Source organism: Cyanistes caeruleus, chromosome 6, assembly GCF_971803275.1.
Source record: "Cyanistes caeruleus chromosome 6, bCyaCae1.hap1.1, whole genome shotgun sequence".
Classification (NCBI taxonomy): domain Eukaryota; kingdom Metazoa; phylum Chordata; class Aves; order Passeriformes; family Paridae; genus Cyanistes; species Cyanistes caeruleus.
This window is the reverse complement of record NC_141706.1, coordinates 59,349,240-59,368,268: the sequence shown is the minus strand read 5'-3', so window position 1 is coordinate 59,368,268 and position 19,029 is coordinate 59,349,240. Positions and strand designations below refer to the sequence as shown.

Here is a 19,029-nt window from a genome sequence, read left to right as displayed (position 1 = left end):
AAGAGACATCCTAACCCTTCCTCTGCCCAATGAAGTTGAACTTACGGGAGCACCAAGGTATTCTCTGGGAATTCATGGGAGTTGTTCAGTTTTGTTTCCCGGGCATACGCCTCATCGTGCAGCATCGGCATTGTTTTCAAGCTGTTTACTAATTTATTGGCCTCAGGAGCAAGCCCTTAAAAGCAAAGAATAAAGGCAGTAAATAAAGGAGCAGGGATGGAAGGAGTGGCACGGTAAGGAGGGAAGAAGACAAGTCACACAGCAGTTTTCCCATCTTTCCAAATTAAACATTCTATTGCCAGTTTAAAACCACGAAAAATGAACATTAATAAATAGTCATGCAGTTATTCTTTTCTTGACTGGAAATAGATAAATCCTTTATTTAAGAGAAATAATGTTGCAAATCTCCTACACAGCAAACATTTATGCTTTTACCTGTTTTTCATTGTTGCTTGTCTGCAAATACTTATCAGAAGCAAGGACAGGAAGTCAATTTTTGTAACTGTAGCAGAAAGCTACCATTCTCTTTCACATTTTCCATAGCTATTACTACTACCAGTAGTTAGTAGTAGAAGACTTAAAAAGCACCCAGCACTGTTCTGTACTATCAAGTTGTGATACATACTAGGTACTTTCCACTAGCAGGTTTAGAACTAAACATCTGAACTGACAAAAGGTAAAAAGGTGCATAAACCTGTGAAAAGAAAAAAGTTAAAAGTGGGGATGCATCTCAAACTCTGCTCTCCCTCTTCCTGCCCATGATGGGGTCTGCCTGTGGCAGGGACCCTAAAACAGCTGCTGTTAAACCTAGCCTAAGAACACATTTAGTGTTTGGTGGACCTGTAGGTGTCCTGGTTGTATCCAGGATTACAGTGGGAATCTGCATGTTGTTCCCTGCTAGCAAGAAAGGCACCTAATGTTGTGATGTTACGATCCTCAGCATCACAGAACTGAGTTCACCTGGGAACCGTACCTGCAACTCACCTTCCAGTACCCTGTTTCAGGAGAGACAGCAACAGTCCTGGCATCCAGAATCAGAGGCCACCCTGTTTTTCTGAAGTCTGACTTCCTGAGACAGTTTTCTTTCAAGGAACTTCCAACAGAGGTACTTCCTTCTGGACTTCAAGATTTTACTGTCAAGTTCAGTTTAATCTGAGTTTCATATCACCTGTTTACATGGTGAACAAACTATCAAACCTCATTATTCTACTTCTATTAGTTCTAGTTATTTCTAATTTGAAGCCAGGGAATTATCTCCTATTTCCTAGTTCTTTTTATTTAAACATGATTCTCATCCAAGTTAGCACCTCCAATTATTTTTGTTTCACCTTCAAACTGCAAGGTTTATTTCAAATATTTAAACACAGAGAGTATTTTCAATAGTATTTCTAGCTTTTCCCATTTACTTTCCAAGCTGATGGAAAAATCCTTAAGAACTCCCTGATCTCCCTCCTGGCTTGCCTTAAATTAAGAGGGAGACCTCTTCATAGCCAACTTCCTCACAGGACAGCAACAGCATTTGAATGGATTTCTGCCAGAATACTTTGTTTTACAAAATATGCTTAAAACACTTTCAAGCCTTGGATGTTTCATTCATTCAGCTATAATCCCTGCTTTTCCTATTAAGGATGTTCCTAGCTTAGTCACAAATGGCCACTTCTGCTGTTCTTGGGCATTGAATCATTTTGGCTCAGAAATGCAGCCCAGTTTCAAGTGTTTCCTGGGTGTTTTCTGATTATTCTTCTGTCCAGTGTTCATCTTGTTCTGAATATTGACAATGGATAAGACTGTTTATTTTTTGTATTTGCCACAGGAACTGGAAACATGATGTATGTTAGTATTCTTTAATCCCTTCTCTATAAACAGCAGTTCTTCATCTCTTAATCACAAATCTGTCAGGATTTTTTTCATAATTGCTTGCACTGAATGTAAATCTTTTTTTAAAGGCATTCTGCAGATGTATCCAAGATGACCCACTTACAACCTAGAGAGCCCCTCACATGCATCCACATCTAGCAGTGATTTCTGCTTTACAGCTTGAAGAAGCAAACACAAGGGAACTCAAGTGCAACGGTTTTAAGAACACTTCTACTTTATTATGCATGGAAAACAGCTTTTGTGAGCCAAGCTTATTGACCAAGTATTTGAAGCAACTTCACCCCTGCAGAGAAGAGGCAGGCTGTGTGACTTGACCAAATAGCTCTCATCAACTTCTGTCCTGTCTCTTGTCAGCTGGCCAGCCCTGGCATCACAGAGCAGGTGGACAAAAGCAGAATGGCAAACAGGCACCTGTGGCCAAGGAGTACAATCATGGTTTTGTCTCACCTATAGTCCAGAACTCTGATTTCACTCTGGTGCTATAGATAAATAACCACTTATAGCTACATGCCAAACAAAATACCCTACAACCTGTGCTGCTGCAGAGAACAGGAAGAATATAATAATTGCAGCAGTTACATTACTTGGAGCTTTCAGAAGTGAAGTACACAGTTTTCAAACAGAAAAAGGTTTGGACTATGGTAGCTAGTTGTTCAGTAATCTAGTATGTCTAAAAATCACACATAAATAACCAAGCTACCCAAGTAGACCATTCCAGTATTTCTAAGGGTATTTACCTTAGATCTGTTTGGGTTTTTTTGGCTTTTTACCTTTTACAGGTAAAAGCTAGTCCACATGCACAAGGAAAAGATCTTCCTGAAGGCACCAGCACAAACTTGATGGAAAGATCACTATCACAGTAACCTCATTCTGGAGTGCAGTAAGGTTCTCTTTCTGAAATGAGCTACTGACAAGCCAAAAGAAACTAATGTAGGAGGAAATAAGTAGGAGTAAGAAACTTGAAAATTGCACTAAAGTAGCTTGACAGCAAAAACATGAATACTGAGAGAGTCTGCACCTGAGTCTGTTCATCATCCTAGTCACATAAACTGAAATAGACTATTCATCCCATGAACATGACTCCTGCACAGGTAATGTAGGTGTGCAGAAATTCCAACAAGAATTTCTAAGACGTGCTGGAGTTGCCAGAAGAATTACTTCTCTTCACTATGCTTGAAGTAAAACACTTGTAGTTCTAGGAAGGGTTGTAAACAGGCACTTTCCATCCACTGATAAACAAAAGAAATGAGCATCTATTGTATCTTCCCTTGAAGCATGCTGTCTTTCCCATGCCCTTTCACTAGCTTCTGTCTGAACACTAAGACTGCCAAATATTCTGAAAGAGGTACTCTGGCTGCTCTGCAGCTAGATGTGGGTATGAAAAGCAGGTCAGCCCCACCCAGGATGCAGAAAATCAGTATCATTGGATCATAACTGTCAGAGTGTTTGCACATGCTTTAATGATTGACACTTGTTAAGCAAAAGGGAAAGAAAAGCATACAAGATGAGAAGCAGTTATAAAGTTCATTCATTAAAGGACACGTGATTATAATTTATTTGCTTGAAAGAGACATTTAGAAGGCTGAGGCAATAAAAGTAGGAAATTGTTTTAGTATAAACAATGCAAACTGAGAAAGGCAAGTCAGCACACGGCATTAAAATATGGACTTATTTTTTACAACTTTGACAGATTAAAAACAAAGATGACAGCCATAAAAAACAAAGAACACCCTATAGCATCTTTATTACAATAATAAGGATCAGCCAATCACTGTCTCCTGAGAATAAAGGACATGTATTTGAAAAAAATCAAGTCTAGGAAGCTCCAAGGTGAAGCCCCAAGTGTTTTAATCCTACAAATAAGAAGCAGAGACAGTATTTCAGCCAGGGACACAAAACTCAGTAGAAGGAATCACAAGCACCTATACTTTTGAATCTGTAGACAGACACAAGCTGTGGAAGCCCTGAGATGCTCCGCTGCCTTCCAAGTAAATGAAGAAAGAAACTAAATAGATATTCTTCAAAACAGGACTTTCCCTCTCACTCCCACTCTTTATGATACCTTGTTTCCCTTTAATCCAACGCTGGCAAGCACACAGCCCTACTGCAAGTCAGGCCTGACTGAAATCCGCTTTTTCCCCAGACACATTAGTGGGTTGATGTTTGTAGTATCCCTCGGGATCTGTGCCTATTGAGTGATGATCAAGGGATGCATAGGTGCCACTCCAATCAGCTGCTGGACTGGGGACCTGTGGAGGGGTCAGGTGAGTTTGGGTTCCTATCTGCTGACATTCAGGGGCACCTAAAAACATACAGCATATACCTGTAGGTACCTAAGAAGGCGTCAGATAAAATGCAGGCATTATACTGACACATCTCAGTGTTCAGTTTTGGATGTAAACATTTTCCAGCTGCCGGGAGAGAGTTTGGCATATCTAGTCTTTTCATCAAAGTCTCCCCCTCCCTAGGTAAGGTAAGGCAAGGCAAGGCAGAACTCTACAGTGATTTCATGAGGGAAGCCAAGAGCCGGTGGGAGAGCAGCAGAAACCTATCCCAAGGCAGGTGACTGACGCTGCACCCGATCTCGCTTATCCTGACACCTAGCAGCTGCCACATTTGCATCCGCTACCAGGTCACCACTGGAAAATCCTTGTCACGGCCACCAGCTCCAGCGGCCCACGCTCTTCCCAGCAGGAATGCCAGGCACACGCTGTCTGGGTGGCCGCTGACAGGAGCTCATTTAGGGCTAAATACAGCCTGCATGACTAGTGCGATTACGTTGGTTTCATTTTCAGTGCGCGAGGTAGGGCAGAAAGGACTCACGCTGCAGGAAACACGTTGTCCTCTGCCAAAAGCCGCTGCCGCTCGCTGTGACGCTCACAAGGATGCCCATCAGCTGAGCTACCGTGTGAACCAGCTCACGGGAGCCGGGGATTAGAGGGAGCGATGTCGCACCGCAAACCGCGCCGGGTCCCCGCGATCGCGCCGTGCCAAGGCAGCCCCGGCCCCAGCCTCACGGCCAGCCCCGCTCCCCGCGGCCACCCCCGGCACCCCCGCGGCCGCCCCCTCACCCTTGACGTCCTGCACCATGCCGATGGTGCCGCCCGTGTTGATGACCAGCACCCGCGCCTCGGCCTTAGCGGAGGGGGCCGGGGGGCAGCCGGGGCGCTCCTGGGGCCGGGGCCCGGCCAGGGCTCTGAGCAGGGAGCGCGGCTGTCCCGCCGCCGCCTCCATCCCACGGCTCCTGATCCGCTACCTCCCGGCCGCCCGGACAACGGGGATTTGTAGGGGCGGGAGGGCGGAGGCGGGGCCGCCCCTTCCCGCTGCCCCGGGGGCGGGGAGAGCCGCCGTGCCCGCCCGCCCGTGAGGGGCAGCGCCCGTGAGGGGCAGCGCCCGTGAGGGGCAGCCCCGGCACCGCCCCCCGCACTTTGCGCTGCGGGCAGAGCCGGCCCGGGCAGACGTCAAAGCCTTTCATGCTTGAAGGAGAAGCCGAGAGCAGCGGCGCGTTCTGGGCCGGGGAGGAGAGAGGGGACACAGGGCTCAGGGTCAGCCCGGTAAGAGCACCTGCGTCGTTCCCTTTTTCCTTCATGGGGAAGAAAGTGGGAACTGCACCTGCTTACATGGCCTCAGAGGCGACTCCTGCCTACTCAGCGTCTCCCAAAACGGGCAGCGTGGCACGGGCAGCACCCCATTGTCACACCCGCTGTCCCCTCCATTCCAGCGTCCTAATCTGCACCCTCGGCTTCCTTCCAGAGGGATTCTTTTGAGGATCGGGTAGGAGATCAGCTGTGAGAAGGCCAAAGTTCTTTTCAATGAAATCTGATAAATCTTTAGGTCTGTTGTCGTGAAGTTTGTTATTACTGGCTAAATATAAAGCAGAATCACCAAAGCAACTGGCCAAAACCCAGTGAGCCAGTTACTGGGGACAGTAAGTGCTGAGAAGCATGATCTGCATGATCTGAGAAGCAGCTGCTGCACAAGTACCTTGAGGCTAAACATGTCACTTAAGTGCCTCAATTACTCAGTACCTCAGAGGAAGAACACAGTTCCTGTAGGAACCTGGTAGGGATTTTTTTGGCCCCTGGTCATATGAACGTAATTTATACCCTGCACTGCACCTTCTAAATGAAATGCAATTCAGTTTCAAGGTAAAAATACGGATTGTGGAATAGTCCAAGCAATTTCTTATAATTCCAATTTCTACAATTGAGCAGTCCAACAGAATTAAATTTTATGTTCTCCTCCCAAATTATCAATCTCTCTCTTAGTCCGAGTGGCCCAGAACGTGGCACAGAATTCCAGATGTGGTCTCACAAGTGCCGAGTAGAAGGCAGTAATCATTCCCCTGTGGCTGCAGGCTGTAATTGTCAGCTAGTGCAGCCGAGCCTTCACTTTCATCACTGCAAGGACCCTTTGCTGCTTCATATATGACTTGTCCACAGGACCCCCAAGGCCTTTTTGCACAGCTGCAACATACCATTTCTATCTATACTGTAGGTTATTGAACAAAACCCAGCAGTGTCTGAAGGCAGAAACAAACTGTGTAGTAACTCCAGCTGCTGGAGTACACTGTGTTTGTTGACACATCCACAACTAAATTTTCTACATAAACAAACACTGTGCATCTGCTGGAAGGAAATACTTTTTTCAAAAGAATTTAAAAATTGCATCTAATTCCTGTTGTGTATCAAAGAAATGCATTCCACTTCATATATTTCTGGCACAGATCTCAAAGCATCTTTATTCATTGTACTCCTTTCACTGTACTACTCAGAGTCGAAAAAAGTAATCAAGATCACATGAAATGAATGTGATGATGAGTTTTAAACTCTACAGAAAGTTCATTTTAGGTTCCTCCAGAAAGAACAACACTGAAGTTCCATTTGAGCAGGATTACTAGCATTGGTCAGAAATTCAACACTCTTGTTCACAGAATAAGCAGCTTTTGGAAATGTTTCCAGGGGGGGCTGGGGGGAGAAGTTATTTTCCTGTTTTTTCAACATTACTGTTTATTTATTTTGTTTTTTCAATACAAATATTTTTCATTTTAAAAAATCAAAACTGTGTGCTATTAACTGCATACACCTGTTAATCACTTTGTATATTGGAATACAGAATTCTGAATTCATCCAGATCAGGGAAGTGACCCCAAGTAAATTACACAATGATGTCCAGTAATGACTCATTGCACAAAGAGAAGGGTGGAGGACAGAAGACCAAGTGGTACCACTTCCAGAGAAACCATCAGCAGAATTCATAGGAAAAACACCCAAATAAGAGATACTGAAATAGAAAAAGAAACACAGTGGAGATGCTCAGAAAGCTGAGGCACATGCATTTCTCTGGAACGATGCAACAGGCAACACACAACCTAAGGGCAGAGAACTCAAGCTTAGAACTTGCATTTCCAGGGAAGAACTGATTGCAGCATTTCTAATAGCTCAACAATAGACCCAAGCTGTACATCTCAGAACATAAGCTTGGAAGCAACAAAAGTGCCTCTGAAAACTGAATTGGCAAAGCTACGTGCAAATAAGTGATTGACTTGGGAGCAGAGAAGAATGATGGCCTTGGGTGACTTAATGGACACGAGTTCTGGACTTGCTGCAATTTTAAAGCAGGCAGTTTTGGAACCAGAATAACAAAGAGGCATTTAACAGAGGAAGGTGGTATTTAGCATTCTGTACCTCACAGCATCCCACACATGAGAAGGAATATTGATGGCACTTGTTAGAAAGAGTTTCTGCCCTCACAGCCGGTGTGTTCAGGTCTCCAACAGCTGGATACCAACCCTACAGTCTGTCAGCATGACCTTTCTGATGTATTTCACTGCTGTTCATGAGGGCAATAGACTCCCCATATCTGCTGAATGAGCTTAGGCCTCCTTTGAAGAATTCAGTGTTCTTTCCTGGAACAGTGGAAAGAGAAAGCAGCAGGAAAGTAAAAGAGCAAGCCACAAGAAAACTTACTCCCTCTTACTTCCTCTGCCTGCTGCAGGTAGAAGAATTCTGCATTTAAGCAAGATAAATCATGCACATAAATCAAGATGGGAGGGAATATCATCTACCTGGGAGGAGTTTTGGGAGCTGGATGGGTAGATGGTGGCAGAAGATAATGTTTGAAGACAGAGGAGTGTTGAAGATAGGGACAATTAGGAAAAACAACGAAGCAAGAAAGTATCGCTTTGTTCCTGAGCTGGTGCTTGAAACAGGTGAAAAGCAGAGGAAGGTCAGGATTGGGCAGAGACTGACCAAGGAGGAAAGCTCCAAGGCTCTGCTTAGGACTTTCATCATTAAGGGCCACCCATAAAGTGTTTTTGACAGGGCTGAAAGAGGAGGTGGGGAACAGAAATGAAACTGCTGTGGGTCTCAGGAGAGGGGAAACTGTTCCAAGGCAGGTGGTGCCTGGAGTGCCCAGACTCCTTCCCAGCTTCAGTCTCCATCTTTCCTCCTTCTCAAAGTGCCAGTGACCTACACCCTGCATCTGTGAGCTGTGCCAGTTGATACCCCCAGTGCACAGAGGTTGCCAAAAGATGAAGGGAACGTCACCTTTGGTTCCTTGACGGATTCTTGATAGTGCTGCAGAGCACTTGCCCTGTTCTTTCAGGAGAATCATTGTCAGGATGAACAGCAAAAGGGAAAAGGATGTAACACAGTTGGGAATTTCCTAATTCCTTCCCCCAAAAAGGGTGTGTAAGGATTAGGGGACTTTAAATGAACCCAGCTGAGTCCTGCTGAGCCTGTGACCATTTGCACCATGGCAGCTGTGCTCTCTGCAGGGAGGGGGACTGAACACATGAGGGTGAGAGTGGATGTCAGTGTGAAGTGATCCATTTCCAGAGAAAACAGGACTGTCCTCTTTTAGCTGTATGGAATTTGAGGAGCTACAGGGGAGTGCATGTAGATCCTGGAGAAGCTTTGACCTTTCCTATCAACACTGTGCTGCTGTTGGCATCGATTCCAGGAGCTTGTCTATGGATTTTACAAGAGCTTTTGTTTGCAGTGCAAAGAGAAATTTGAGTTACCAGGAAAAGGAAGGCCAGAGATGGAATTTGAGTAATGAAGGGATGGTGGCTTTACAGGCCATAGTGAGTGCACTCCCAACAGGCTCTGCCTTGCTGGACCAGTGTCCCAGGTTTATTTACAGTGACCACCTCCAGCTGCAGAACTCTGTCACATCCAGAGTGAGAAGTGCCTGAGACAAAGAGCTGTTAAAGAGTCATGCAGAAGATGGCCTTTGTGAACAGAACTGTCTTGGAGAAACTACAGCAAAGCTGCAGCTTGCTAACAAAAGGCAAGATCCTCTTCTCCAAAACCAAGTTTTGTGGAACTTGTTTGATTTTGAGAAAGGAAAACACTGTTGTCTTGATCTCCAGACCAACTGTGAGATCTCTCACAACTAACTGCCGTCTCAAAATCAAGTCCAGCACATAGTCTTCCTGCAGGCATTCTGGAAGCTCTGGTGAACCTTTATTTATGTTGCTTCACAACAGCTAAGCTGACTGGCTAGCTAGAGCACCCATCAAAAATAATGAATCTCTTATGAAACCTCCATATATTTGACCCATTTTTGAGGATCATCTTCTCTGATCTCAAGAACTGTCCCTTCCAACAAGGAAGAGATCAAGCAGAGGTAAAAGCAGGTCTGCATGGATGAATAAGGAACTCCAGGTAAGAATTAAGCGTGAAAAGTGTTCAAGAGGTGGAATATGGGACAGGTGTTCCAGGAGGAACTTAGAGATACTATCAGAACATAGAGGTATGTTGTTATGAATGGCAAGGTCCACCTGAAATCGAATTTATAAAGGGATATGAAGGTTCAACAAGAAAGGTTTCTAAGGTAAATAAGAAGCCAAAGGATGACTAGGGAAAAGATGGGCCCAAGGCAGGATACTTGGTGACAAAGAACATGGGAAAGCTGACAATGCCACCTTTGTCTCAGTATTGACATATTGTATTTGCCTTTAGGAATCCCAGGCACTTGAGGCCATCCTAAGATGCAGGGCAAGGATAACTGCCTGTCACTGGAGGATCAGGTTACAGGATATTTAAATAAATCAGACTCTGACAAGTTCCCTGAAACCTGATGGCTTGCACTCACAAGAGCTGAAGGAACTGGTTGATGGAATTGGAGGACACTTGATGACCTTTGAAAGGTCATGGCAATCAGGGGAAGGTTCTTGAGGAGAGGAAGCAAGCAAATGCCACTTCAAGAATGAGAAGAAGGAAGAGGAGATGGAAAACTAGAGGCTGGTCAGCCTTACCTCAGTCCCTGGAAGTGGTGGATCAAATTGATCTGGAAGCTATTTCCAGACATAGGAAGGTCACACAGGCAGTCAGGAGTAGTCACCACAGATTTACCACACTTGATTAACCTGACATCCTTCTCTGACTACGCAACTGGCTCAGTGGTGAGGAGAGAGCAGTGTTAATATCTAATCAAGACATTAAGTCTTTGGACTGGAAAAATACCCAAGCAACATTCTACTGAAATACTCAACTAAATCACTAATTTGTAATTTATTTTTTTTTTTGACAGTTATATGTCAATGTACCTCAGAGGAAAGATTAATATTTTTACTGAATTCAGTTATCTAGAAGACAGGCATCTAGTTGCAAGAAATTAGTTTAGTAATTACTGGTTAATAATAATATAGTAACAGAGTTTTCTGAGAGGCATGGTGCACATCCAGCATTAATAGTTGACCATGAGCTGAAAACATACTTACATTTTTGTTTCATTTTGGTTTTTTTGTTCTCCTGTGTTTGATCTGCTGACAGAGAATATCCAGGTCAAGGTCCATGCTGTGCCACAGGTTCTCAGCCTGCAGCCCCATGACTCAAGCATGACAGTAACAAGGGACACGAGGATGGGAAGCAGATGCTGTTAAACTTTTACACTGGGCTGCACATGTTTAACTCCCCTTTGTTTGAGGGGTAAATGGGACCAAAACTTTTCTGTCCAGCTGAGGGCCCAATGAGATGACAATGCCATCTCTGTGTTAAAAGGTGGAGAACCCACTGGAATTGCATTTCTGACATAGGTGTCAAGTCTCACAGAAACACTCAGCCATTAAAACACCAGTGCAAATGCTGAGACAAATCCTGACAGGACATTAGGTGGTATCAGAATGAAGAGATGGACCACTTTGCAAGAGAGGCTGGCCACCCCTAATTTTCTTCATGATTCAAATTGTTAATCTTTGATTTTTTTTAGTTCTGCCAGAAAACTGAGGGCTGGGTTCTGTGCAGCCCTGAAGACCGTTCTGGGAGCAGGGAAATCACATCTCAACGCTGGCCGTGTTGGCTGGGGAGGCATTGGGAAGGCCTTGTGACTATCTGACCAAAAAATGATCCTATCTCAGCCTTGGAATTGTAGCTCTAGAAGAACCACCCATAACACAAAACATGCTACTGCCGATGACACAAGATGTGCCACTCCAGACCTGGCAAGCCAAGAACAGCAGTGAGGTGACTCAGCAAGGAGAAATTTCCGCAGTTACCTCTCCTTCACCTCTGGGGTGTGAGCTGGCAACAGATCCTGCACCTGGTGCTCCGGAGCAGTCTGGCACCAAGCTGTAGGCACTGGCAAGGGCAGGCAGAAAATGGCCTTAGGCAAAGAGAAGTGATTTGGCATCAAGAGGGAAAATACCACTGGAAGAAGGCAGGCAGGGTACATGAGCAAAGAGGTACAGCACGAGCCTCAGGCCACACAGAGACTGGAAGCAAGATAAACTTGGAATGCTTTTTAACGCTGTAGGAAACGAAACAAAACTTATAAAACCCATTCTGACATACAAGTAGGAAAAGGGAACAAGTGCCAGGAGTTTGAGTTAATAAAGCACATGCTGTGATCAGCCTCAGAGAGGACGCAAGATTTCTGTGACCCACACCAGCTTATCAGCAGGAAGTGGAGGACAGAAACCTGCAGACTGATGAGGTCAAAACAGTCCACCTGCAGGACTTCTAGCACAAGAAGAAGGTCTGGATGTATGGAACTTGTAATAGATTTTGAACAGCAGACCTCTTAAGAGTTTTCCCAGCAGTCTGTTGGCCAAGATGCACTAGCAAACCAACCTGCACTGAGGTGAAGACACTGCTCTCCATAGGAGAGTGTTTCCATCCCCTTAAGTCTACATCACTGGTCCAATTCTGCTGACCCCACTCAGATAATTATTTGGATTGTCTTTTATCCACCTCCCACCCCAAAAATAAAAATGCTGTAGCCTCTGGCTTCTGGTTCTGCAGCCTGCTTAGCTCATGCTTCACTCAACTCCAGAAATGCCTGGCTGCTGTGCCCTTGGGCACAGTGATCTCACCCTGGAGAAATCACTTCCAAGGAACAGACTGAGAAGAAGTGTTTTCTTCTATGAATAGCCATCTTAATCTTATTTTGCCCTGTGTGGTGTTCACTATGCTGGTTCATGAGTTTCTTAGCTCATCAATTCCTCATTCTGGTTGAACTCGGTCAAAATACCAACCTAAATAACTCAATGTATTGGCTGAGCTTAAGTTACAATAACAATTGTTAGAACAGTATGACAGCCATCACACCAAGTTGGTAAGAACTGGGAGCGGGCAGGGAGACAAAGTTGCTTTGCTGCTCTAAGATCTTGTTTAACAAGTAATTTTTCAACCATCTTGTATCTCAGAATTCTCTGAAACAGAAGGGGTCCATTGTCAAATGTATCCAAGGGAATAATATCCTTCCTCTGAACCGCAATGAAAGAATTGCTAATTTCAAGTTCTCTCCTACCTTGCATCAATTTTTCCTGACACTAAATGGTAGAACATCACATGGCAGCCACCTTTGTAGTGTGGTTCTAGACAAATTTCCCTCAGCCTCTAACATTCTTTAAATATCTGTGAGAAAACCAAACAAGTCAAAGGTCATTTTTCTGTAAATGCCTGCTAGTGCCAACAGCCCCTCCAGCCCAAAGATTCCTTTTTATTCCAATCCCATAAATCACTAATCCACAAAAAGCTAACATATCACATATCTCCTTTTAATCTCCAACACTATGTACAAAAAGAAGAGAACTGAAGACCATGTCCAATACCTCAAATACTTGGTTATTCTGGCCAAGTCGTCTACTATCACATCACATTACATGCATCAAGCAGTAATGCTTGTACTGGGATTGCACAGATAATCCTTCTTATGTTTAGAGACACTGTAAGGAAAAAATTATATAATAGAAATATTTTACTGCTAACTCTTATAGACATTTAACCGCTTTGTGGAGCAGATTATGTGGCCCTAAATCATTATCTCCCTATGTTTCAGAAAAATTTGTGATAGCTTTTTCATTTACTTCAGACAAAAATTAGTTCAGATTATATTAACACTAGTTATTGAAACAATCCTGACCTGGGAAAGCTTTTATCAAAAGGGAGCCAATTCAAGTTGACTGTAGGTAAATACTTAGCATAAGATAAATACAGTTGTGTGAAACTGCTCCAGATCTCAATTAAATGTAAGTGGATTTATAGTTGTCAAACACCACATGAGACTATTGTTATAGCAGAAAAACAGAGGAAAAAAAATTAAGAACTGTCTCAATTCAAATAAATTGAAAAAGAGTAACTTGAAAACTGACCGCAGCAAAATTAAGACAAAAATTTGCATTTTAATATGAAAACAAAGATAATAACATCAGGGAATGCTTTCTCACACATAAGCACAGAGAAAGTATACAAGAAAGAAGTCCTCTCCATTCTGATTCCAGTCTGTGGTATGATGCTTTACAACATTGTTACCCTACATCCATCTCCAGCTGCATCATTGTGCTGTTGTTCCTGTCCTTCAGCTGAAAGCATCCATTTGGGAGGTGTGAAATGTTCGTTCCAGAAGCACTCATATATCCTCTGGAAGCTCTCAAGTTATCATGGACTGTGCTTCCCTGTGTCGATTTCTCATTCTGCAGCACTGACATCCTATAGAGCATCACTACAAATGTATTAGCTTCAGAAACTATCCTAATTTTAGAAACTGCTATCAGCAGCAATCACTTCGTGTTCTTCCCAGCATATTTCCTACCTCCTTCTCCTTTATAAATACATTCCAGCAGTATTTATTCCTTAGAGAACATGTAAAATAATCAGACGCAAAGTGTGCCTGTTCAATTCCCATCTTACCTGGCAGTTGGGTAGGAGGAAAGTGTTTGCACAGCTGCTGTCAAGACCAAGTAAAACTAGTTCAAGACAGAGCTAACATCTTCAACTAGAGAGGAACTCCCTGCAGCAGTGTTCTGTGATCTCTTGAAATATGTGCTGTGGAAGATACAGTCTGTATTAAGAATTTTAATAAAAATCTTTCCTACTTTCCTGTCTTTTAAATGTAGCCTTTGTGCCCTTATTGAAGACAGACTAAGAAAACCCCAGAGATACATATGTATTCTCTGCGCTGGTCATTTCTTGATTATGCACTCTAAATTTTTTGTTATTAACAGACCAAAAAGAGAACTAAGAGCTTTATGAATGCTGAAATACTGCCAACACTTTGTTCTCTTGTACACTTCGTTCTTCAAGCACATGGAGAAAGGTACCCCTGGGTGTTGTATGCTCTGTTTAGGAAGAAAACAAAATGAAAGAAGGGAACTATTTAAAACTCCTCCATGCTTCTCCACACAGCATGAACAAATACAAGAGGGGAAAAGAAAACCCTCACACTGGTGTGTTTGTAGAGCACCTGAGGCTCATCACTCTGACTTACGCAGAGAGAAGACAAATTTCAAAAGCATAACATGAAAAAGTCGTCAACTCATCTCACTATGAGTGAGTAAGTTTTGATTGCAGTTTTTTAGAGCAAAAAGCAGCCTCTGCTGTTTTTGGAGCACAGAAGGAGGAAATGAGTGCCAGCATTTCAGCCCCAATCTTCACCACTCTTTTTCTCCTGAATCACATGGCAAGCCCACTTCTCTCTTTCCCCAGGGTGGCTCCCTGGGAGGGAGGGAATTGCTGGGGTGAAGGAGTGAAGGCCATGACCCCTCAGGAAGGCTCGTGGTGTGTGCAGCTCATCCTGGCCAGCTCACCTCAACCCACTGCCCTCACCAGTCTAATGGCAGAATCAGCAGTGAGCATCAGTACCCCTCACTGAGCTACAGCACCCAAGCTCAGCCCTCTGGGCCCTTGCCCTGGGATCAAGAAATATCCACAAACTCATCCCTGTGCCAAGAAACATCTGCCAGGATTTCCCCATCACTCACAGCAATGCAAAGGGGGGCAATACCCTCCCTTGAAGGGTGGACCTCTGGGAAAGTCCTGTCCTTGTCTTGCAGGATGGAAGAGCTCTCTCAGCAGAGGGAGCAGCCACCTCTGTTTCCCCAAGGAATTTAAGTCATAGATCTGGCAGATTAGACACTCCTAGAGCCTGAGTGAAAGCTAAATACAGGAGCATCAGACAGGGATGACAAATACACCTACCCATGTAGCTCAGTGACTAAGAAAAGAGCAATCTATCTTCCTACGGATTCACCAGATCAGCTCAGAGCTTGCCTCTTCCCTCAACACTCTTTCAGAGGATGAATATATACCTCAAACATAATACCATCTTTGCCTCAGGTTTCTTTCATTTATTAACCTCTTTGGAATTCCATCTGCTTTTCTCAAGCTTCTTCTACAGAAAGGAACTCCACATCAAACTATACACTGGTGGGTTTTTATTTCTCTGTTCAGATCTATCCCTTTCTATGAGGTAGACAAACACCGCTGTTAATCTGGTCTCTGAAAAACATGTTAATGACATTCCAAGGTCAGTGTAACTCCTGGAGTCTAGGCCAACACTTGTATCCTGGTTTAAACCATTATTCTATAATTAATCATAATTTATATGTCTTTTTCTAACACTCATATGTAGACTGGCATTAAATTTAACCTGTAGAGGCTGCATGAATTATGCCCTATGAAGTCACCATCCCTTCATTACTCAAATTCCATCTCTGACCTTCCTTTTCCTGGTAATTCAAATTTTTCTTTGTACTGTAAAATCCGTGGGCAAGCTTTTAGAATAGGTAGTTCAACAGCAGCACAATGTTGCTAGGAAAGGTCAAAGCTTCTCCAGGATCTACATGCACTCCCCTGTAGCTCCTCAAATTCCATACAGCTAAAAGAGGACAGTCCTGTTTTCTCTGGAAATAGATCACTTCACACTGACATCCACTCTCACTCTGATGTTCTCTTTCTTTGTTTTTCCTAATTGTCCCTGTCTTCAACACTCCTCTGTCTTCAAACATTATCTTCTGCCACCATCTACCCATCCAGCTCCCAAAACTCCTCCCAGGTAGATGATATTCCCTCCCATCTTGATTTATGTGCATGATTTATCTTGCTTAAATGCAGAATTCTTCTACCTGCAGCAGGCAGAGGAAGTAAGAGGGAGTAAGTTTTCTTGTGGCTTGCTCTTTTACTTTCCTGCTGCTTTCTCTTTCCACTGTTCCAGGAAAGAACACTGAATTCTTCAAAGGAGGCCTAAGCTCATTCAGCAGATATGGGGAGTCTATTGCCCTCATGAACAGCAGTGAAATACATCAGAAAGGTCATGCTGACAGACTGTAGGGTTGGTATCCAGCTGTTGGAGACCTGAACACACCGGCTGTGAGGGCAGAAACTCTTTCTAACAAGTGCCATCAATATTCCTTCTCATGTGTGGGATGCTGTGAGGTACAGAATGCTAAATACCACCTTCCTCTGTTAAATGCCTCTTTGTTATTCTGGTTCCAAAACCGCCTGCTTTAAAATTGCAGCAAGTCCAGAACTCGTGTCCATTAAGTCACCCAAGGCCATCATTCTTCTCTGCTCCCAAGTCAATCACTTATTTGCACGTAGCTTTGCCAATTCAGTTTTCAGAGGCACTTTTGTTGCTTCCAAGCTTATGTTCTGAGATGTACAGCTTGGGTCTATTGTTGAGCTATTAGAAATGCTGCAATCAGTTCTTCCCTGGAAATGCAAGTTCTAAGCTTGAGTTCTCTGCCCTTAGGTTGTGTGTTGCCTGTTGCATCGTTCCAGAGAAATGCATGTGCCTCAGCTTTCTGAGCATCTCCACTGTGTTTCTTTTTCTATTTCAGTATCTCTTATTTGGGTGTTTTTCCTATGAATTCTGCTGATGGTTTCTCTGGAAGTGGTACCACTTGGTCTTCTGTCCTCCACCCTTCTCTTTGTGCAATGAGTCATTACTGGACATCATTGTGTAATTTACTTGGGGTCACTTCCCTGATCTGGATGAATTCAGAATTCTGTATTCCAATGTACAAAGTGATTATCAGGTGTATGCAGTTAATAGCACACAGTTTTGATTTTTTAAAATGAAAAATATTTGTATTGAAAAAACAAAATAAATAAACAATAATGTTAAAAAAAACAGGAAAAAAACTTTTTTTTTTTTTATCCCCCAGAAACATTTCCAAAAGCTGCTTATTCTGTGAATGAGAGTGTTGGATTTCTGACCAATGCTAGTAATCCTGCTCAAATGGAACTTCAGTGTTGTTCTTTCTGGAGGAACCTAAAATGAACTTTCTGTAGAGTTTAAAACTCATCATCACGTTCATTTCATGTGATCTTGATTACTTTTTTCAACTCTGTGTAGTATAGTGAAAGGAGTATAATGAATAAAGATGCTTTGAGATCTGTGCCAGAAATATATGAAGTGGAATGCATTTCTTTGATACACAACAGGAATTAGATGCAATTTTTAAATTCTTTTGAAAAAAGTTATTTCCTTCCAGCAGATGCACAGTGTTTGTTTACGTAGAAAATTTAGTTGTGGATGTGTCAACAAACACAGTGTACTCCAGCAGCTGGAGTTACTATACAGTACCTGCCATAGTGTCATGGTGCAGGTTGTGTCTGCAGCAGAACTCAGTTGGGGTTCATTCAAAGCCCCCTAAATCCCTACACACACCCTTTCTGGGGAAGGAATTAGGAAATTCCCAACTGTGTTACATCCTTTTCCTTTTGCTGTTCATCCTGACCATGATTCTCCTGAAAAACAGAGCAAGTGCTCTGCAGCACTACCAGCAATCAGTTGAGGAACCACAGGTGACTTCTCTGTAAAAGGATTTGTAACCAACATTTTTCCACCTATATACCTGTCATAAGGAAACACTGGGGTAAGGATAAAAATAGACAGGCTTTCAGTACATTTTCTGAAGTTCTGGAATTCAGGAAGGTAGGGAGTTCAGTTCCTCAAATTTTAAGTTATTGAAGGATCTGCCTTCCCTGGAGTTCCAGTTTATTTTTCTATTTCTTTATATATTTGATTTCCATCAGAGCCCATGGCAGTAAATTCCAAAATTAATTACATGGAATGGCAAAAAAAAAAAATCTCATTCTGATTTAAAACTGCTATCAGGTGTCACTGTAGCTGTGGGACAAATTATGAATAATAGTCAATGCACATTGTTTAAGACTCTAGAAGCACCTATCAGATGAGTCTGTCACTTTATCATTACTACTGGAGACATGCAGGAGTATTAATCTGACCATTTACAGATTCAAATACTTTCACCTTGAGCTCAATGAAGAAATACATAAATCTTTTATCAATTATGACAAGTGAAGTCTTATTCTGCTCAGTGTTGATGAACATCTGGAGATAAAGTGAGTATTGACAAGTAGTCATGGCCTTTTTTTCTTACGGAATTAGCCCCCAAAAGCCAAAAAGTTGAGTGGGATCAGGTCCACAGCCACACAGACACTTTACAATACTTCTTTCTCCAGTGTGATATACTATTACTCTTTGAGAGGGAAATCCTGAATCTACTTACCTTAACCTAGTTCAAGTTATTTTGCAATGCTGTTGAAGCCTAAAACAAACAATAAAATGCAACAGCTCCTTCTGAAATGTTAGTAACTGTATATTTTCATCTGCAAATAAACAACATCATCCAGGCAAGGCTGACTTGAAGGATGCTGAGTTTCCTTCAGGACTGTTCTATCCCGTATCACAGCAGCCCCCACCTGGTGGCAGCACAGTCACACACACAGACCCACACTTGCGAGAAACAGAGTTTAACAATTTTAAAAAATAAAAAAATGGAAAAAAATAAAAAATTTAAAAATTGCTTGTTGCTTATGTCAATTAATTCCTTTTTCTCGTGTCTTTGTGCATGGCCAGATTTCCTTTTCCTATGGAAACTCCCATCATTAATAGACA

The 19,029-nt window shown here is 43.0% G+C and overlaps 1 protein-coding gene and 1 long non-coding RNA gene across 2 annotated transcripts in view; one reads left to right on the top strand and one right to left on the bottom strand.

Moving 5' to 3' along the window:
* The window catches only part of ASPG (asparaginase), a 45,142-nt gene extending 39,156 nt beyond the window's left edge, over nt 1-5,986 (bottom strand). Inside the window, exons 1-2 of the mRNA XM_086892570.1 lie at nt 4,950-5,986; nt 46-175 (exon numbers count right to left, since the gene is read on the bottom strand). Coding sequence (XP_086748696.1) covers nt 46-175; nt 4,950-5,112 — 293 coding nt within the window. The 5' untranslated portion in view covers nt 5,113-5,986. The remainder of the gene's footprint in view (nt 1-45; nt 176-4,949) is intronic.
* LOC147652729 (uncharacterized) lies at nt 5,242-14,512 on the top strand. The gene is made up of 3 exons (XR_015287874.1): nt 5,242-5,432; nt 6,994-9,548; nt 9,846-14,512. It is a non-coding gene; the product is annotated as an uncharacterized LOC147652729 (long non-coding RNA).
* Nucleotides 14,513-19,029: the final 4,517 nt, after the last annotated feature.